Genomic DNA, 22,174 nt, shown 5'->3' with positions numbered 1-22,174 from the left:
CTCTTGTTTAAGTCCCCAGTTGTGGTACTTTGCTGCAGCAGCCCCAGGAAATGGACACACCCCTCTTCCTCACATCTCTATCAGTTCCCCAGAACCCTGCAACTCACCTGCAGCCGTCCCCAGAGCCCCTCACTGAGTCACCTTTTTTGTGTGGAGCCCCCAGCAGCTGAGTGCAGGTTCCCACTTGGCCACCGGGTAACCTTGTATCTAGATGTGAGCAGGTGGTGAGAGTCTGCACACGAGCTGGGGGCGGTCCAAAAGCACAGCCAGCTTTTTCAAAACTTCAGTGTCCTGGTTGGGAGGAAACAAGCCTCAAACTGTGCTGGGAATCAAGACCGGAGCACATGAGGTTACCAGCCAACCGCACAAATGGGACATCCAGAGGCAATCACCCAGCTTTTTGTTCAGTAAGCTCCTTTTTCAATTAAGAAGCCTGGAAATATCATACATGAAGGGGGTCTTGTAGATTTCCATCGGCTGCTGTTTCATCCAGAGGATTCGTGAAGCTTTTCTCTGCCAGGGCTAGCGGTCTCGTGGGGGTCTGGCATGAATGCTATTGGGTGCTGTGTGTGTGTGACTTTGGGAAGAAGGGCACGGGACTGAGGGGCGGTTCCTACTGGCACGAGCTCGTACTGGCTCCTGCAATACTTTTCATTCATAGCACTGATCACAGTTTGTAATTGCAAATTTACGTAATTAATTTATTTTGCCTGGAAGGATCCATGTCTGTTTTGCCACAAATCCCCAGGAGGATGGGGATTATGACTTTTTGCTCCCCTGTGTCTGCTGTGAAAAGTGCGGTGTGCAGCTGGCAGCAAGCATTCGATAGCTATTTGCTAGAGGAAAGTGAGATGTGTAAACACAAATTAACTTTGGGATGCTAAAGTCACCCTGCTGAAGAGTGCTGTACATCTCTTAGAAGTAACCTCCCTTTTTATTACATAACTCCATCTCCCGTGTGGCCCAACTGATGAAAAGTCCCTTCCTCTTAATCTTCACATAAGGGAACTTTAGCTACCAAATCATGGGGCTTTCTTTCTCTCCCCCAACTCTATTGTAACCTCTTTTTTTAGGTCGTCAACTTTTTTTCCCTTCTAAAGGAAAACTTACGTGGAATCCTAATCCAAATCCAATTGAAGGCTGAGTTGCTCTTGGTGCAGTGGGAATTGCGGCGGGTGTGGAGCCCTCACAAGCCTCCCCCTAAGGCATCTCCAATGATCCCCAGAGAGTTTCTGGTTTGAAAACCCCACCACGGGGGTCCCAGAGGATCCCCCCCAGCTGGGGACATGGGCCTCTGAGACTCAGCTTCAGTGAAAGCTGGGCCCTCAGACCTTGACTCAGACTCCAACGTTGGGACCACACTCCCCCAGGACGCGGCCCACCCGGAGGGCAGATTCTGGCTCCTCAGGGAAACATCTCTCTCCATCACCTCGTATTCATCTGATAAACAGACTACTTCTTCAGGACTGAGCATCAGGATAAAACACAACACAACCACATAAGAAAAATAACTTTGTTATTAGGCATATATAATCTTATCAAAAGTATTTCATAGCATCACATCCATAATTGAATACTAGCTCAACTGTTATATGAACCTGTTATAAATAATGAACCTAGCTACTGAAGTATATGACTAGCCACTGGAAATAAAAATAGTCACGACACACGTGGAATTCCCCCGGGTGCTTGCTTTGGGGATCTCATAAAGAACGCTGAGGTCCCTGGGGGATGTGTAAAAGGGTCTTTTTTCTATGATATCCCTAAAGCAGTAATATTTGTTGCAGGAGCATGTGAAGTCCAAGGTTTTATGCGTTAACAATTACGGTCATGTTTGTGTTTTTTCCTCAAATGGAAAATTATTTTTTGATTTGTTGTGAAACATACATGCTGATGGTGCCAGGAATAATTTCATCTATTTCCTGAACTCATTATTAATAACTTTACATGGCTCTGTTCTTCTAGTTGTTTGGCCTGGATTCCTGCAAATAAATTTCCTTTTCAGGAAAGGTTATCTGAAAGACGTTAAGGTGATACAGTGAGGCTGCTCTGTGACAGGCTGGAGTGGGGAGAGGGCGAGGGACACTCGAAGTATGAGGAGGGATTTGCTGTCACCCCAAGGAGATGCCTGGCGCCTACTCACGAAGAATATCCTCCCCCTGCACAACTGGCAGCAGGCCTCACGAGGCCGACAGTAGTATGAACCCTAGAAAGGGAGCATGGCCAGAACCAGGGGGCCCTTCACCTGGTATCTGGTGGAGTAACAAACCCCCGACCCCTGGATGCCAATGTGCCTTTGTTATTTACCTGTTTGGCTAGGAACACACTTGCCTGAGTTTATACGGTAGAAATGACTTTAGCTGACCACTTCATTCTGTGGCAGGTGTTAGAATTAATACAGAAGGAGAGACAAGACAGCATTCCCTTTGTATCCCCATAGGCTTTGGCATCATAAAGCTGATAATTTCTCCCTGTGGAATTGGAAAGGGAGGAGGATTTTCTTAAACTAAAATGTATCCCCTCCTTGCACTATTTTGAACAGGAGAGTTTTATGCCCATTGCTTTCCGAAACAGAAGCAATCTCTGAAGTCCTATTCTAAGTTCTGGTTATCAGGGTGCAAAAAATTGAAGTCAGCATTTCTGGGAAAGAATTGAGGAGTGTACAAAGACCTTTCTTCCCCCTGACACATGAAGTGGATTGCCAAAACTAGCAAATTTTATGCTCCCTACCCCCAAAAGCCTTTTCCATTAGGTTCTAAGCAGAAGTCCTGTTTAGACAGTGAAGCTTTGGTTTTCCATCCATAGCTAAAAGACACATTAGGAATAACAATGCCTTATTATGTCTTACCTTTGAAAAATATAATTTGGGCATACAGAGTACATATTTAGTCCTACAGTAGTAGTCCAAGTTTTGAAAATCTGAGGATAAATAATTATTTTATAAGTTGACCTGATCCAGCAGATTGAGATGATAAAATACACATTACTGTGCGTTTTGTTAGAAAATCTTATCCAGAATCGTCTCACAAATCCCAGATATTACCAGCATCCATTCATTCTGTTAATATATTACCCTAGCCTCTGGCTAAACATGCAATTTCGTTGCATTTTATGAGTACTCAACAACAGAGAAGAAAATTCTATTTCTACGTACAGTTCATTGTTAAAAAGGTACTGAAATTCTTCATTAAAAAAAAAATCAAAGATGAACCTCATCATTTCTCATAGAGCCTGTGCATGATTTTTTTTTTTTAGCATTCGTCCATCCACACACTTTAAATACTGCGTTCCACAAGCAGGCAAACGTTAAATATATATACCAGATGGGAATCAACATCTGCTCAGTTCATCGCTGCGAACCCGTGGCTGGCGAGGGCTTCTGCTGTGAAGATTAGATTCCGGAGAGGCTGAAGGGGGGCAGGAAAGATCCTAGAAAAGGAGCACCGAGGATGCGTTTGCTTTCAGCTGTAACATTTTGGTGGACAGTCACCGGGGACTTTGCGTGAGTAAGAAACAGCGGAGTCAAGTGTTGGTGAAAAACTCAGCCTCCGGCTGGCTGACTGGAGCCCTGTGTTTCTAACAGGATGGGGATGAGAGAAGGATGGCTGGTGTCACTTGAGATTTGCAAACACAAGCCCTTCCTATCATTCTGAAGAAAGACTGAAAAGTGGCAATATAAACACCCGCAGTGGTTGTCTTTAAACAAGCTCTCCCAGGAGAGCGAAATGATGTAGGCTAAAAGGAGATGGAAAAAGAAAATTAAACACAAACTGCCCAGAAAGTCATGGGGACACTGCAGGGTGGGAAATGGGAACATGAGCAAAGAAAAGTTGTAACAGTGGTCCTTTGTGAAGCTCAATATAAGGGCAAAGGTCTCCTGAACAGGTCGATGAAACATCATTCTGGGTGTCAAATAACAAAGTGAACCTGAAGGAGCCTGTAAGCTGCCCATTAAAACCAAGAGGTTCCCCAACAATATTACAAAGTAGCAGATGCTCGTGCCCCTCCCTTGAGCACTGGTGCTCCTGTGGTTCCAGAGAAAGCCTTTTCCGGAATGTGTGTCCTTCTGGGACCCAGAAGTGTAAGAGCAAACACTGACTCCAGGGGAGGTTTGGGAATATACTTTTCTAGCTGCTTCCTGTGTTTGCCGAGGAAGGGAAATCAAGAAGACCTGCAAGAACTGGAACTTGGACTAAATTATGGAAAATTAAGGAAAAACGGGGAGGAAGTTTTTAGCAAACGAGGAAGACTGTTGTTTTTCCCCTCCCCCATCCAAGAGATCTTTCAATTATGTGTTAGTCTCAACACGCTGGCAAGCTTGGCTGGCCCCTGACGAGGGCTTCTAATTCCCACAGACAGCAAATTTACCTGCCTCTGTGACGCAGCAGGTCCCCTGCCCAAGGTTCTCCTGCCCCATGGCCAACAACCCGAGCCGGCAGCCTCCTTCCAGCCTGAGCGCCACTGTTACACCGATTCAACCTGGATCACAGCCTAATGGCACCTGGCGGGCACCCGGTCACAGCCAGGGAATTCGGCACCTCTCCCTAAGGGTCGGTTACCTTTATTTAACAAATAATCTATGGTTTACTAAGCAAGCTCACTCATTCGATCAGATAGCTTTAAAATGTCCTGGCAAACCGGGAGCCCGCTGTTCTAATGTGAACCAGGGCACTGCATTCACTTACTTTTTGTCTTGAAAATAGAATTTATTCCTACAGCTACAGTAATTTTCTTCTTCAAATAGGATAGTTATAGATAAGCGTGGTATGAACCCTTAACTGTCACATCTGAGTGTTAATATGTGGCAGCTTATAGGACAGTCAATATGGGACTGTAATTTTTCTCCATCTTTTCTAATCTCCACTCCTTCTCTCCTTTCTTTAATCAAAATTAGGAAACAAGGTTGGATAAGAGGACAGAATATTTTAACTCTGTTAGATTGACAAGGAAAAAGAATTATCCACCAAGATAAATATACATTGTCATCTCCCCCTTTTCACTGAAAATTTTGATTTAATTTGACTTAATTAATTTAATTTGATTTAATTTTGACACTGAGGCGTAATAGTCTATTTTGGACACATATCTATTATTTTTAATAAGTAAACTCACATTTTCTTAGAACTCACCTTGCCATTTCCCCCTTTTTGATAGTCTGCCAAATTTTAAGACACTGTGAGAGTACCTAATTCAGAAATCAGAAGTCCCTGGAAAATAAGGAAGTTAAAGAAAAATTCCACTGCAGATTCTCCAGGGGAAGCACGTAAATCAATCATTTCCTCCCTCTTGTCTTTAGTATGTCTAGCCTGAAAATAGTGTTTGGAATAAGAGAAGTACGGAGAAGAAAGGAAAAGAGTTTAAAAAAAAGAAAAAAAGAACGTATCTTTTCTAGGTCTCCAGTGGCGTTTTGTTCTGTTCTTTGGATGATTTCACCGCAGGCGAACACTTCTCTTCCTTTGGCGTGAAGATGTCGGCGTGTGCTAAGGATAGAAGTCTCTGTGGGTTCCCAAGTCTCTGGTCTCGGTTCTTTTGGGGTTGTCATCTCCAGAGCCGAAGTCCATGGTCTCTGGAGAGGTGGAAAATTCCTGAGGTAACGGGAACTCCTCTGCTGAAGAGTGAGTCCGGTGCCCGAACACCTTTTCCTGCAGCTCGGTGATGTCGTTGCGGATGTCCGCCAGCATAAGCAGCAGGAAGTCAAAGGAACCAGGGGGTCCCTGCGCAGGAGAGAGGTGTCAAAGCTAGACCGCCGCACGCCCAACCCCTGGCCGAGTGATGGCTTCCGTGGGCTCCAGGGTCTGCCGTCCTGCTGCCTGCTGGCAGCTACTTAAGTCAACTCTGTGTCGCAAAGGGACGAAACACAAGGACTGTAAGAGCCTGGGGTATTCTGCCTTCTATCCCTTCAGCTCCCGGACGAGCTATGGTGACACGCTGACCTCCCGTAGCTCTAGGCTCTATCAGATCTGGTAAAATGACAGAATATGAGCATAACCCTCCTAGGTTACTTTCCAAAGAACCCTGGAAGACACTTACGGAGGCAGAGAGTAGTGGTGAAGAGGCTGGGGTTCTGTTGCGTTTGAACCTCAGCTCTGCCACTTACTAGCCGTGTTGCCCTGGGCAAGTTACTTAATTGATTTGCGTTTCTGTTTCCCATCCATAAAACGGGGATAATAGTAGTCCTAACTCTGTAGGGTTTCACAAGTGAGGGTTTAATGAGTTCATGCATGTACAGGGCATGTAGCGTAACACATTTTTAAACGTTATCTTTTAAAAAATGGAATTATTAAAATGTCTATAAGGATGGTTGGCTGTAACTGCAATTTAAACGAAGTTCAGTATATGGTAAAGGCGTCCATTCCTCATTGACCAGGAAAGGTCCAAACGAAGGCTTCCTAATTCTTCTACTGACTGAACACCTTTTGTCATTATAAACTATTTACTAAGCCTTAATTTCTACGAAGTGCTGTGTGGAACTTGGGAAAATAACGTGTGAACATGCGTGTTCTGGGCTGCAATCTTCATCAGCCTCCACAACCCCTGCTTTGAAGCCACCACCGTAGCAAGCAGCAGGACAGCAGCTTACGCAACTCTGCAAAGCGCTCAGTGTTGTACGGAGAGCATTCTGACATCAGTGGATGCCACCTGCATTGCACACATGAGGGGATGGACACCCAGAGAGGGATGCGAAGTGACACGGCCGTGGTCAGAGAGCTAACAGGTGGAAGAGTGGAGACGGCAACTCAGACCTCCTACCTCTAAGGTCAAGGATCTTTGTCTTTCTTCAGAAGTGACACTGACTTCTTCACAAGCAATGGGGTTGCTTGAATCATCTGTGCTTTTGGATACGATTACTTTTCAGTTTTAATCTCCCAGACACTATACATCCAATCCAGCTAATTTTGTCTCAATGGTCCTGAGTAGCCGTGCATGTCTGAGCTTTCTGGAGGGGATGGTCATCCAACCTGCTAGGGTTCTAGTGGTGGCTAAATTCTTAAACGTTCAGAGTTACGACTTAACCCCGTAGATTCCTTTTCTAGCTCCTTCAGATGTTGTAAGACATACCTGGAAACAGACTCATGACATACTGGGGTTTTGAATCTTAAGAGAAGACATTCCAAGTAAAGATTAGCTATGATAAAAGAAACAACAATAGGAAATGAATTTTCAAAAGTAAAACCCAACCAGCTGCTAAAGGCTTCTGTGATTCTTCTTCTAACCACGGAGTTCTCTGTGGGCAAGCTGAGCGACAGCTGGAAGGGGCTGACTGTTGCCCATAAGACCAACTTACAGGTGCATCAGAGCTGCAGCCCTGAGCACGTTGCACTGGGGAAGCAGGACAGGCGGTGCTACTTACTGGAGACCCTCTGGGGCCAGGCGCTCCTCTTTCCCCCTAAGAACAGAAGGGTCAGGGTTAGCTTTCTGGACAACACGGATGCCACCACCCCAGTCTCTATTTACACCCTCGCCACTACCATCTCCCTGCGCAAAACAGAAAATATTTCCTACGGGAAACAAACGTCAAGCTTGAAGCTGCCCACTTGGGATCACTGGTTTGAACCAAGCTGCTTTGAGTCAAGGGCCTCTCATTTTGATTTCCCCCGAGGCCATATATTTTCCAACCAGATCGGACAGGAGGGAAGCTGGTGTTTCCAGGCAGTGTGTGGAATAACTTAGAAGCTTCTAAAGTAACTCACACTGACTTCTGTATGAGGCAAGTGGCAGGCAGCCCTCAGAGTGGAACCACCCACTTGCACAGAATGGAACTTCTCCTGTTCTTGACTTAAACACCACAAAGAAATGGTAACACACCCAAAACAGCCCCACAAGTAACACTGGCTAACGAGAAAAACCCACGCTACCATGACAACAAGGAGGCTTGTTTTAACATTTATAGGGGTAATTTTTCTTAGAAGCGGTTTTGGTGGTTTTTGTTATTACGGTTGTTCCGTATTTTAAGAAAATGGCTTTTTAGATTTTCCTCCCAGTTTTGGGGACAAAAAGTATACCTGTGTCTCAACTTTGCCACATGCAAAATGGGGACAACAAACTATGCTTGAGCTTTACGTGATGCCTGCACAGCAGGTGGAAACTGAGAAACCTAAGGCTTGTAAGGACCACTCAGAAGACTTACCTTAGAACCATCTCTGCCTGGGGCACCTGGTGGACCCTACAAGACAAAGGGACCTAGTTAAACAGAAGCAACACGCTTTCCCCAACTACAGATGGGAGCTCTGATGAAATACTGACCACAGGGCCCCTCCGGCCTTGCTTAATGTGGGACAGATCAGGAGACGGTCCCATGGGTCCCATTGAGCCCCGCGGGCCGGGCTGCCCGGGGGGACCTGGAATACCTGGGAAGCCTGGACTCCCCTTTGGTCCTGGTGAGCCTGCAATCAAAGAACACCTCATTAGTCCACAGCCCGCGAGGAGGACAAGGGCTCTGGCTGAGTGACAAGAGAGTCCAGGAGCCCCATTCAGCCACTTCTCTTCCCACTCTGACCTTCGCCTTCCGACCTCTCCACTGAGATGTCCCATAGGCAGTCTGAACTTAACACGATCAGAAATTGACCTCCCTATTCTTTTCTAAAATGTTTATTGAAATACAGTTGGTTTACAATGTTGTGTTAGTTTCAGGTGTACAGCAACGTGACTCAGACTTCCCCATTCTTTTCACGGACCCACTCAAGCCAGAAACTTGAGAGTCTTCCTATAGATTTCCCTGTTTCCACAAGCTCCTCATCCAATCAGTGACCAGTTCTGTGCATTTCACTTCTTTAACGACCCACAACGGTCTGCTCCTCTGCATGTCCCCATCACCGCAGGGCGCTGGTTAATGCAGCTGGGGAGTGGTGAGTGTCCAGGTTGCAGCAGCAGGGGGACCTGCCTCTAAATCTTGGACAGGCTGCTTGACCTCTCTGAACCTTACTTCCTCATCTGTAAAGCAGGGCTCATAAAAGTCTACCTTACAGAGCAGTTCTGAGCATTAAATGAGACTTTAGATACACGTACACACCACTTGGTGCAGCACCTCACACGCTGAGGCACTAAAATAGAAATCTGTGTTAGCCCTTCCTTTTATTTGCTTCAACTCTTGCCTCACAGCTAGTCCCTCTGTTTCCCATCGGTCTTGTTCATCCCTCACCTGTTCTTCACACTTCTATATGAATATTATTTCTGAACAAGTCTTACTGTGTAACTTTCCTACTTTCAACCGTTTGGGGCAAAAGCCTCAAGCCACTGACGTGGGGCAGCAAATCTCCTGCAGGACCCAGGGGGATGGCAATTACTATTACAGCAGGGACAGCAAACTCTCCGGCTCAAGATCTTGCCACGGATACAAGCCAGAGTTGGGCTGCCACAGGTGGGGAGAAGACCCTACCCTAATGCCCAGGTCATGCTTAGGGCTGCAGCTGGACCAGGACTGAAAAATCCTTGAGCTCCACAGCTCTACCTCGGAGTAGTAAGTCACAGCAGTCTCCCACTGGAGAACAGCAAGAACGTGGAGAGAGGAGCTCAGAGTGGCACAGGTGTGCAGGGGCTGCTGAAAGCTGAGAACCTCTGAGAAAAACCCACCGGCACCCTAGGCCCCCACTAAACATAGAGTAACAGTATCCTACCATCGGAGGAATTTGAAAACTTGAAGACTGTGGAACACTAGAGGTAGAGACAGTGAGAACACACCCAAACCTGGCTCAGTTATTCATTAGATTGACCCAATTCTTCTTGCTAGCAGCCTGGATACCCATCTCCAGGAGTAATTACTTTGTCCCCCAGTCTCTACTGTTCCTCTCCGAATGGTATCTGGCATTCAGTCCAAAATTTTGAGGCACGTTATAAAAAACGCAAAACCAGGGCTTCCCTGGTGGCGCAGTGGTTGAGAATCTGCCTGCCAATGCAGGGGACACGGGTTCGAGCCCTGGTCTGGGAAGATCCCACATGCCGCGGAGCAACTGGGCCCGTGAGCCACAACTACTGAGCCTGCGCGTCTGGAGCCTGTGCTCCGCAACAAGAGAGGCCGCGATAGTGAGAGGCCCGCGCACCGCGATGAAGAGCGGCCGCCGCTTGCCGCAACTAGAGAAAGCCCTCGCACAGAAACGAAGACCCAACACAGCCAGAAATAAATAAAAATAAATAAATAAATTAATTAAAAAAAAAACAAAAACAAAACCCAAAACCAAACAAAAACCAACCCCCTCCCCGATTAAAGAGCCCCCATTCAAGAGACAGAGCAATCAACAGAATCAGACTTAGTGGCGACCCAGATGTTAAGGTTACCATACAGGGACTTTAAAATCACAACGTATGCTAAAGGTGCTAGAGGAATAGACAGCTTGCCTGAACAGATGAGGGAATTTCAGGCCTCTTTTTGCTTTCATCATCTGTGCTTTTGGTGTCATATCCAAGAAATCACTGCCAAATCTAACGTCATGAAAGTTTTTGCCTATGTTTTCTCCTAGGAGTTTTATAGTTTCAGGTCTTACATTTAGGTCTTTAATCCATTTTGTATATGGTGTAAAGCAAGAGTCTAACTTCATTCTTTTGCATAGGGAAGGATATTGTGTTTTAACCCATTTTAGCCTGTCAACTTTATGAGGGCATGGGTTATATCGTAATCGTCAGCACACGCTCAGAGAGGCCCAGGTACAGAGAAGGCTGCTTAGTAAATGTGTCATGTCAAACGACTGCAATGAAGAGGCTGGGCCGATTGCTGTGCTGTAATTATTCCTCAGCGATGTATTCCTTAGTGCTATAATGATTCCTCTCTTTCAAACGCATACAGTAATTACTTCTTGATCGTATGCGGCTCCTACAATCGGCAGAGCACAGTGATAGGATGGAATGGCTTTCAGGCACCAGAAAACAAAACAAAGACTTCAAACTCATCATGTTTGGGGACGTCTTTTCTAGCTCACAAAATAATTAAACCAACATAAAAGGCAGTCAATGTTCCATCCAAATATGTCTCTCACCCCCTGCTCTCAATGCTGGTTCCAGGTACATCCTGAAAGTGTTCATCTGGGAAGGGGACCAGATCCCCCTTATAACTAAATATTTTACCTCTGATAGCAGAAGGACAGGCTAGAGGTAATATCTCACCTTCATTTACACAGTCAGTGTACTTCAGAGATCACTACGTCAAGTGCCTTTAAACTGCGGGGCTCTGATGTACAAACGTCAGCACCTTATAAAGGAACAGTGGGGGCCACAGAACAGTAGGCACTCCCTCAACACCAAAGCCAAAGGATTCCAGCCTAGTAGAGCTTCCTGTATCGGTGGCCCAGGCTGTGATTCATCACAGACTCCAGGACTGGAATTTTAGTTAAGGGTAAGAGAAATCTTATTCTCTCTCTAGGTGCCCTAACACATCTCAATTGAGGGCATCACAAACTATGATGCTAGAAGTAAGGAGAGAGAAGGAATAAGGATTGGAGGAGAAAGCAAGGGCATAACCCATTGCCAAAGCTAGTCCTCAGTCACTCCCTGCTCCAGCAAGGACCCTGGGCAGCTCAAACCATGCTAGAAACCGGACGGCAGAACCAGAAAGGAAAGCCAGCAAGTCATTCACTAAGTGAGAGAGTGGCAGGGACTTATATACACTACCAAATGTAAAATAGATAGCTAGTGGGAAGCAGCCACATAGCACAGGGAGATCAGCTCGGTGCTTTGTGACCACCTAGAGGGGTGGGATAGGGAGGGTGGGAGGGAGATGCAAGAGGGAGGGAATATGGGGATATATGTATATGTATAGCTGATTCACTTTGTTATACAGCAGAAACTAACAAAACATTGTAAAGAAATTATACTCCAATAAAGATGCTAAAAAAAAAGAAAAGAAGAAGAAAGAAGCCAATGGCTCCCCTGTTCCTACTTTGTCCTTGTTGAAGTGACAGGTAGGCTGGCCTGCGGGGATGAACTTCCTCCAGGGAAGCAGAGGGAGAACATTCTCTTCGAGAAGGATGGAGAAACACTGTGCAAACAATCAGTTTGTAAGGAGAGACCCAAGTCTACTTAGAAGCAGCAAGAGGCTGCCTGTGTGGGGCATCTGCTGGAGAAAACTCAACCATGACCCAGAGGCCAAAAGAATGAACAAGAGGAGAAACCAAAGTCCTGGACCAGTTCTTGGTCTCTGTACAGACTGAGACCCAGGCCACCTGGGTTTTGATGGAAACCAGGAGATGAAGATGTAAGTGGAGAAGAAAACATATAGTTTGGGAAGCATTCTGAGCCTTTGTTTTTGCTGAACTTCCAGCCTAAAATCTGCCCGTGTCCTTCGTGCTTGGACCAATCCTACCTTTCATGTTCTTCCAGGTCCAGCTCAAAGCCCAAGTCCCCTGACCACTGCAGGCTACAGTGATCTCTCTCTTCTTTAAGCTTCCACAGCAGGAAGTACCTGCATACTTTACTTGGGGGCAGGCAGGTACTGTTTTTTTCTATCTGCTTTCACTTTATGTGTCTTGTCATCCCCATTAGAATGTCAGGAGGTCATTCACACCTAGCACACTGCTAAGCGATGAGCATGAGGGATAAGACATCCATGTCTTAGAGTCACTTGTTAACACTAATATCATTTCCTTCACTGGTGTGAAAAAAAGAAGTATTGATCTATCTATGGAGGGACTCATAATAAAACAGAAAACGTCCTGTTGCTATTTTTTAAAGTTCTCATTGCGTATTGCCTGACGGAATGATAGGGTATTTGGGATTTTCTTCAGAGTAACAAGGGTGAATCTCCAAAACAGTATGTGGAGGAAGCCAGACAGAAGGAATAGATTCCTTTCTATGAAGTTCTAGAACAGACAGAACTGCAGCAAGAGAAAGCAGGTCAGTGACTGCCTAGAGCTGAGGATGTAGATTGCCAAGGGCACAAGGGAACTTTCTGGGATGATGGAAATGTTCTACACCTTGATGTAGACCAGATATAGGGTGGTGGTTAGTAAGTGCTTGATATAGGGTGTATGCATCTGTCAAAACTCGTCCAACTGTATCTTAAGTGTGTACATTTTATTGTATAGAATTGTATCTCAGTGAGATGGACTTTTAAAGGAAAACATAGAGATAGATATCAAAATAAATATCAATGTAAGTGTGTTCACAAACAACAGGGGAAGGAGGAGACAGGATTGGGGAAGAGTGGCAATGAGGCTGGCCATAAGTTCTTAGCACCGGGTGATGAGCCCACAGGAGTTCATTACGCCATCCTACGTTCACATATGTTAGTGTTAAAAATAGTTTTCATTTTGTTTCTCTGTAACTTAAGATGAGCTTTATGAATCTTGTCCAAACCCAGGACAATGACTTTTTTCTCCCTGATTACCACTGGTTAGAAGGGTTTCTCAGGCTTGACCCAATTCCCCGAGGCCCTCTTGGCACACGGGCATGGGACTCCCTGGACCCCGGCTTCTGCTCCCATCCATGGGAGCTAAAAACTCTGTCTCACCCCCCAACTAAACATGAGCTCTCGGCAGGCCCTGGCTGGTGAGCCTATCACCCTTTTATGCTATTTGCTTTTATGCTCTTCTTCGTACTCACCGGGGGGGCCCTGACCCCCAGGCAGGCCAGGAGGTCCTGGAATGTAGGCGTTTGAGGCCAGCACCTTGTCACCAGTGATGTACTTGCCCAGGTCCGCAGCGCTGTTGGGGAGCAGGGCAATCTGCAAAGAGAAGAGGAACCTGGGTCAGGAAGCACTGACGGCTCCGCTGCCAGGGAATGCCCCACGCTTGTGTGGTCTGCAGAGGCCACAGGGCCTTCTCTTGTGCATACCCCTTTATCCGAGCCAGTCAGAGTACAGACGGACTGCAGAGATCGTCCTTCTAAACCCGGAGGCCTTCTAGTCAAAACAACTTGTACAAGATCACTCCGCTGGCTGGTTAGTGGGTGAACCTGGATCGGTTCCAGTCTGCCTAGATATCATTACTCATTATCATCATAATTAATACAATCTACCTGTTTCAGACTTTTATTAAGAACTCATGTGTCTCAAATATTTGAGAAACTACTACGTGCCAGGCCCTGTGCTTTGTTCTAAGGCGACAGCAGTGAACAAGACATGGTCTCGGCTCTTACAGATCTCCGCCTTGGGAGCCAGGATGGAAAATATGACTTACAGGTCACCTGTACGCTCAGGTGTTTGGGAAACAGTGACTGTGATGGTTTTAAAATATGTCCACAAATTTTTGGACAGTCCTCCCTTTAAAAGGTGGAGGCTAATCTTCTACCCTCTGAGTGTGGGTTCTGCTTAGGGACTTGCTTCTAATGAATAGAAAATGACAAAAGGGACGGTGTGTAATTTCTGAGATAAGGTCATAAAAGGCACCGTGGCTCCCTGCCTCTCTCTCTCTCTCTCTCTCTGATTTCAGGAGCTCATTCTAGGGGAAGCCAGAGGGACCACACACGTGAATGACCTTTGCATTCCTTGAGGTCAGGAATCAGTGAGACTCTTGGTAAGAACTGCACGCTCTTAATGTCCATTTCTCCACTGATAACGCCCACCATTAAGACGTGAGGATTACACCGGTAGTGTGTATCAGGTGCCCAGCATGGGACCTGAAATGTACTAAGTGCTTGATAAATGGTAGTTCCAGTCTCTTCCTTCCAGGAAGCTGACTCGGGGGTAAAATCCAGTGGAGACTGCGTTTCTGAGGCTCAGAGCGACCCCCAGAGGATTCACTCGGGATCCTGGAGTCCCATAGAAACCAAGTATCGCTGCGATTTTCTGAAGCAAGTTGCATTTGTCACCCACGTCCTCCTGGACGAGGCCCTGCTTGGGGACCCTCTGGCCAGAGGGCAATGCAAGCTACGAGAAGGTGCGTGGATATCTCATCCTTGCCCGTGGAGCGCTCCGAGGCTCTACACCCATCTTCGGATCTGAGCTGCGGAGAGAGTTTCCTACCACCTGTTTGTGATCAGAGGTGGCCGACTGCCACTGTGACAGAGCCGTGCTCTGTGGGTTCAGCATCAGCACAGAGTGCTAAATTAGAAACTGTGCAAGCTCTCCCTCTGAGGCTTATGTCAACTCCAAATTACTACAGCTTTTGGTGATAAGAAATATAGAATTGAATGTTGATTTGAAAAACCGTGGAGTTGGGGACTTCCCTGGTGGTGCAGTGTTTAAGAATCCGCCTGCCAATCAATGCAGGGGACACAGGTTCGATCCCTGGTCCAGGAAGATCCCACATGCCGCAGAGCAACTAAGCCTGTGTGCCACAACTACTGAGCCCACACGCCACAACTACTGAGCCCACGTGCTGCAACAACTGAAGCCCATGCGCCTACAGCCTGTGCTCCGCAACGAGACGCCACTGCAATGAGAAACCTGTGCACCGCAACGAAGAGTAGACCCCGCTCGCCGCAACTAGAGAAGGTCCACGTGCAGCAACGAAGACCCAACGCAGCCAAAAATAAATAAATAAAAATGAAATGAAAAATTAAAAAAAGAAAGAAAAACCCTGGAGTTTTCTATACTTTCCTACTTCATGGGCAAGTCAGCATTTCTCACCTCTCCTTTTCTTCCCCACGGATCTCCTCCTGCCCCAGGGAGACTAGACAGTCCCAGTCGAGTTCAACCATGCCACACGAATAACCCCTGGGATCTCAGGGCACCTGGGTTGATAGTAACAGAGCAGGGAGATGGAGTAAAAGATGATCGTGAGATCCTGAACCCCCCAAGCCTAGGCCCGAGGAATTTATGGGGAAACTACAAAATCCACCTACTGAACTGCAGCTAAGAGACCAGCGTGTGAATGGCACTGGGAGGCCTGGGAAAGTTCCGCTGTCCAGATGACCTTCTCTGGCTTCATAAAGTCCTCGGCCTCCTGCACTGGTGTCTGTTTCTGAGCATGGAGCTTTGGGAATGATTAGCATGACTATTTCGAAACATGACTCTGGAGGACACCCCTGCCCCAAGATCCCCTTCTCCTGCTGGGTGGCTGCTGGGTTTGGGGCCATCTTGAGCCGGATGTAGAAGCGATGATTTTTCTTAGTTACAGAGACAGATGTTCTTGCTAACAGAAGAAATCCAGTATTAACGAAAAGCGAACATCACAATAATACGTGGTTGGTACGTTGGCAAACAACTTGTACCTGATACATCTGATGGAGAACAAATTCTTCCAGCTCTCTGCAAGGTGACTGTCCAAGTCCTGTATCCCATTAGCCCCTTAATGAAGTGCTTGCGATGTTTCTAAAAGGTGAAACCGTGGGAAACCACGAGAGGGCTCTGGCGGTATCCCTGCAGCCTGGCATAAAGAAGGGGCGGGGCCACGAGGCCTGAGGTGTTGCTCTGCTTCTCCTGCTGCACCCCCCTCGCTCGCCTGCAGAGCACACGTCAGGCTCTCCTGGGTCAAGGTCTTTTCCCTGCTTCAGCTGCCCTAGGTGACCTATTTGAGCCTAGGATCCTCCTCTGTCTGGAAATTCCTCCACAGTTTTTTCTTTTTCCTTTTCTTGGAGTTCTTACTGAAATCCATTCAGTTCATGGTGCAAGGACGCTCAGAGGGCAGGAAGCTCAAAGAAGCACCAACACTCTCTTCCGAAGGGTCCCTCAGTGCTTTTGGAGCCCCTAAGCTAGTGTGAAAATCCTTGGGTAAGGACAGACAGCCTTGCAGGTCCATGAGCTAGAAGATTCCTGACCATCCAATGCGTTCCAGATAAACAGTCTTCTTCTACACTTTGACAAGACCCAGTGTTCCCTGAAAGATGCAAGGAAAGGCACTCAATTCCCCTATGATCATCGTTTAGAATTCAGTAGGGAAAACCATAAGAATTACAACCTTGCGCAATCTGAAAGCCAGCTTTGCACAATTTCAGGTCAGGGTTCATGGTTCAGTGTCACTGCCAGGACCCAGCTACGTCCCAGGGGTTTATTTACAATGGTGCTGGTGTCACTGTGTCATAGCGAGAGGCCACTCCGATCTGTGACTGCATGCCTGGGTCTTGGGGTGGAACGGGGGTGAACCCCTGAGTGAGGAGAGTTTAAAAGCGAAACTGCTCTAACTAGAGGACAGAGGGTCAACACTGGCCCTTGAAGGCTGGTTCAATTTTATTATCTGCTTCCAAGAGAAAAACTAAAATGTGAATTTTATCTGTGGGTTTTGGCATTAGGCAGATCTATGTTTAAATCTCAGCCCTGCCACGTTCTACCTGTGGCATCTTGATAAGCTATAGGACCTGATTATCTCATCCGTAAAATGAGGATCATAATATCCACCTAAGAAGGGCTGCTGGGAGGATGAAACTGACGATGTCCTGAATGTGCCTGGCCCAGCGCCCAGACTAGTAACCGCCAGCAGCCAGGCCCACGGACACAGTGCACATGCTCTTCGGGGTGGGATGGGCTCGGGGGTTGAGGGGGTGCTTCTGGCTCTGTTTCTAAATAGCGGGATGACTTTGGGTAAGTCCCTTCACCCTTCCAGGTTCTCACCTTCGTGTTTATAAAACGAGAGGTTTGGGCCAGACGAGCAAGTCTTTGGGTGTAAAATTCTGTAAGCAAGCTGGGACGATGAGACCCGCACATGGAGGGACTTCAGAGATTAGTCCCCACCCACCCTGGGCCCTCTCCAGCTCTCTTCACTCCCTTGTAAAGGTCAGGAGGTGACCCAGTAAACGACCTCAGCTTCCCGGCTGACCTCCTGCTGGGTGATTACATCCTGCTTCCCGCCAGTTCCTCTAAGTGTCATCAGGATGAGGGGAATGTAGAGGCGCTGGCGTTTTAGAGGCGGCCCTCCAGAAATCCTGGCTTGACTGTCTACCCAAACACAGCAGACGACAGGCTTGAGGGGTGCAGGTGTTTGGGAAGAAGTCTGCACGAAGAGCCTGCATTTCTCCTGGATTCCAGTCAATGGAATTATGAATAGCATTACCTCATATTAGCCTTCGTAATAAAAATATCTACCTCACAGGGCTGTTGGGATGAATCAGATGCTGCCTGTAAAGCACTTTGTTAGGACATATAATTCATGTTTATTATTTATTTGGTACACATTTACAGAGCTCTTTCTAGGTGGCAGGGACTGTTCTAAGTCCTTTACAAATATTAACTCATTTGACCATCATGAAAACCCTATGTAGTATGTATCACTGTTATCCACTTTCTCTAGAACTGAGGCACAGAGAGGTTAAGTAACTTACCCAGGGTCACACAGCCAGGAAGTAGTGGGGCTAGGACTTAAACTTAGACAGTCTGGTTCTGGAATCTGTGGTCCTCACCACAACACCCAGCTGCCTCTCTTAATATTACTCATGATACTTGGCAAAGCAATCTACGGTCACTTTCATATGGAATAGTCTTCCCAGCCATCCTGAGAAGACCCATTTTACAGAGCAACTAGATCAAGGTAGCAGAGGAAACCATGAACCACTGAGAAGCCATCTATCTGCCCAGCACTAAAGGCAGCACTGAATCGAACAAACGCAGCTGTCAGGTTGCACATCTTCTCACACTTCTGAAATCGCATTGACCTAGTCTAACTTCTGAAGCCTCCACTGCCTGCCCCACTTGACTCGGCCACTGTGTTAACTCCACTGTGGGCCTGGTTTCCCAGCTAAGACAGGAAGCTTATTTAAGGCAGGCCTTTATTCTGCACATTCTCGTCATTCGTCATCTCCCAGCCCATCACAGGCCACAGCGGGTGCTCAACAAACACTCTCACTTCCTCAGCTGCTCCGCAGCGGTGCTGCTCTCAGCTCAGATCACCGCTGCTGCAGGAGCACGAGGGACTTGTTAGAAACTTGCTCCTTCCGTTGTGTATATATACACCACATCTTCCTTACGCATTCGTCTGTTGGTGGACACTTAGGTTGCTTCCATTGGCTACTGTAAATAACGCTGCTATGAACACTGGGGTGCATGCATCTTCTTGAATTAGCATTTTTGTTTTCTTTGGATATATAAAAAAGAATGAAATGTTGCCATTTGCAACAACATGGATGGACGTGGAAGGCATTATGCTAAGTAAGTCAGAGAAAGACAAACGTGTTGTCATTTACATGTGAAATCTGAAACATAAAACAAATGAATGAATATAATAAAATGGAAACAAACTCCCAGATACGGAGAACAAACTAGTGGTTAACACGGAGGAAAAGGAAGGGGGGAGGGACAGAATAGGGGTAGGGGATTAAGACGTACAAACTACTATGTATAAAACAAGTAAGCTGCAAGGAAATATTGCACAGCACAGGGAATATAGCCAATATTTCATAATAATTTAAAATGAAGTAAAAACTATAAAAATATTGAATCACTACGTTGAACACCTGAAACCAATATAACATTGTAAATCAACTATATTTCAATAAAAAAGTCATACCTGAAAAAAACATTTCTTCATACCGGTAAAAAATTAAAAAAAATAAAAAAATAAAGAAATAAATAAAAAACTGGCTCCTTGGGACTTCTCTGGTGGCGCAGTGGTTAAGAATTCGCCTGCCAACGCAGGGGGACTCGGGTTCGATCCCTCGTCCTGGAAGGTCCCACATGCTGTGGAGCAACTAAGCCCGTGTGCCGTAACTACAGAGCCTGCGCTCTAGAGCTCGTGTGCCACAACTACTGAAGCCTGTGCGGCTATAGCCCGTGCTCTGCACCAAGAGAAGCCACCGCAATGAGAAGCCCGCGCACTGCAACAAAGAGTAGCCCCCGCTCATCGCAACTAGAGAAAAGCCTGCGCGCAACGAAGACCCAAAGCAACAGAAAATAAATCTATTAAAAAAAAAACAGCTGGCTCCTTGGCTCAGATTTTTCTTCAGTGTTCTGATGGGACAGAGACCCCTCTTTGCAAGTCAAATGTTGGGTATTTTATCTATACCCCAAACTCTCTTTTTAGCCAAATCACCTGTTTGTTTTTTTCCTTCCCAAAACACAGAAGAAATTGTAGAGGTGAAGGCACTGAGATCTGCACATCATTTCAAAAAAACTTTTTCATTGGAAAATAAAGGCACAGAATCTGGAAACCCCACAAAACAAATCTATACCTTAGCAAATTATTATAAGGCAAACACCCTTTCAATGAACACCTAAGTCAAAAATCAGAAATTTGTCAGGGACTTCCCTGGCGGTCCAGTTGTTAAGACTCTGCGCTTCCACTGCAGGGGGCGTAGGTTCAATCCCTGGTCGGGGAACTAAGAGCCCACATGCAGTGTGGCCAAAAAAAAAATCAGAACTTTGTCTATATGCCTTGACCCAATCACAGCCTTCTCCCTCCCTCCCCCCAAAGTAACTACTATTCTGATTTTAATCACTTCCTGTGTTTTAAAAAAATAATTTATCAAACCCAACTGTGCAGGCCCTAGACACTATGGTTTAGTCTTGCCCACTTGAAAAAACAATATGTCCTTTAAGCTGCTTTTAACCTGCAGGTCGCTGCTCCACTTTTCTTAGAATCTACCCACTGAAGAACACAGGGCATTGGCCCTGTAGAGTTTCACACGGTTGGGATTTTGCTGACTGTACACTCATGGTGTCGTTCAACATGTCTGCATACCGTTTTATACTATGGGGCTGGCCACGGTCCAGGACACCCGGTAACCTACTTCTGAGCCAATGTTTATTTGGGCAGCTGTCCCATGTTCTTTTTTGAACAGAACAGATGGCATCAGCAGTAGTGAGAGGAAGTTAAAAATGAACGGACAGGGCTTCCCTGGTGGCGCAGTGGTTGAGAATCTGCCTGCCGATGCAGGGGACACGGGTTCGAGCCCTGGTCTGGGAAGATCCCACATGCCGCGGAGCAACTGGGCCCGTGAGCCACAATTACTGAGCCTGCGCGTCCGGAGCCTGTGCTCCGCAACAAGAGAGGCTGCGACAGTGAGAGGCCAGCGCACCGCGATGAAGAGTGGCCCCCGCTCGCCGCAACTAGAGAAGCCCTCGCACAGAAACGAAGACCCAACACAGCCATAAATAAATAAATAAATAAAATTAAAAAAAAAAAAAAAAAAATGAACGGACAAGCCCCACACCAGCACAGGAGCAGCAGTGAGGAGACCCAGGGTTTAGGGTCTGGCCTGAGTCTTGGGCTGACACCGCACCTCTCTGCCAATATCGGCGTCACGGTGAGAATTAAATGGGATCCTGGATATAAAACGGCTTTATCAACCGCAGAACGCGACATGTTCTACTAGGCGCCTTTAAAAATGCGTTGCTTCTTGTGACGTTCCTTGAATGCCAGCTTTAGCTCAGACTTGACACAATGCACTTGCAGGAGAAATCGGTCTAAGGTGGATCAATTCCAGGCCAACCCCGGTGCAGGAGAGTTACCGGAGTACTAACAAGTATTGTTATTGGATCTGTGTGTAGCTCTGCCACAAGGGCTTTAAGGGTAACATAAAATTTTCAACTTCTTTGTAACATTTCTTCTTTCATGGATTGTAAAACACTGCGGGGAGGTTAAGGGAAAGCCAGATGTTGAATTAGCAACTGAATTTCTGAACTAGTGAGAATTAGCATCACTGACCCTAAAGAACATTCAGGCTGGAAGGAGCTTCCCCATAGCTCTTGGATAATTGACTCTCAGAGAAGAAAACGGAGGGTAGCCTTAGGCCTTGACACATTCATCAACTGCCTCCCCCAGGCCCTATGAAATGGGCCTATGAAATGCAAACTTCTTCCATGAACCCTTTTTCAGACTCACTCAGTAAATACTAATATCAATCCAAGTTCAACGTGAGGATATCTGTGTGGGACGTATTATTGATAACTCTGAATTTATATTGATATACTTGCAAGGTTTTCTGCCTTGTCTCTCTATTGGATCACAAGCTATTTGGGATCTGTACATTGTACACATATATGCCTCTGCTAAAGTTGCTAGATCTTCCCCACCAACGTACCAAAGGCCTGCAAAGCCATTTATCTTCTCAGCCTATTGACCTGCCTGTTTCCCTGGAAGCTGTGGATCTCATTAGGGGCTGCCTGCATGTTTGTTGAACACGTGAAAAGCAATACCGTCTAATCTTACCCCGCTGCCCTTTACAATAACTAAATGCCAAAGTTAAACAGATTATATACACCTCTTTGATGTACTAAGAGCCTTGAGGGGAAGCAATTAAACAAACAACCCAGCAAGTTTATGTTTTACAAGCATAAGAGCAGTTTCTGAGTTGCCGACAGACTGGTGAATTCACTGACCTTAGGTATGCTAAACACCATTGACCCGGGCACAGGACAGTTGCTTAAGCTTTCAGGGCACTA

At 46.5% G+C, this 22,174-nt stretch overlaps 1 protein-coding gene across 5 annotated transcripts in view; it reads right to left on the bottom strand.

Annotated features, from left to right (window-relative positions):
- Window positions 1-1,499: 1,499 nt before the first annotated feature.
- CCBE1 (collagen and calcium binding EGF domains 1) overlaps window positions 1,500-22,174 on the bottom strand; it is a 241,474-nt gene continuing 220,799 nt past the window's right edge. For 4 of the 5 annotated variants that reach the window (XM_082352993.1, XM_082352995.1, XM_082352994.1 and 1 more), the window contains 5 exons: window positions 13,528-13,648; window positions 8,245-8,384; window positions 8,129-8,164; window positions 7,352-7,387; window positions 1,500-5,714 (listed from right to left, as the gene is read on the bottom strand). In XM_082352993.1, coding sequence (XP_082209119.1) covers window positions 5,481-5,714; window positions 7,352-7,387; window positions 8,129-8,164; window positions 8,245-8,384; window positions 13,528-13,648 — 567 coding nt within the window. In that variant the 3' untranslated portion in view covers window positions 1,500-5,480. The remainder of the gene's footprint in view (window positions 5,715-7,351; window positions 7,388-8,128; window positions 8,165-8,244; window positions 8,385-13,527; window positions 13,649-22,174) is intronic. The other variant, XR_014233834.1, reaches the window with a different exon arrangement.

This window comes from Balaenoptera borealis (genome assembly GCF_965194805.1).
Source record: "Balaenoptera borealis genome assembly, chromosome: 14".
Classification (NCBI taxonomy): Eukaryota; Metazoa; Chordata; class Mammalia; order Artiodactyla; family Balaenopteridae; genus Balaenoptera; species Balaenoptera borealis.
Note: the sequence above shows the minus strand (reverse complement) of the source record. Positions and strands in the feature narration are given on the sequence as shown.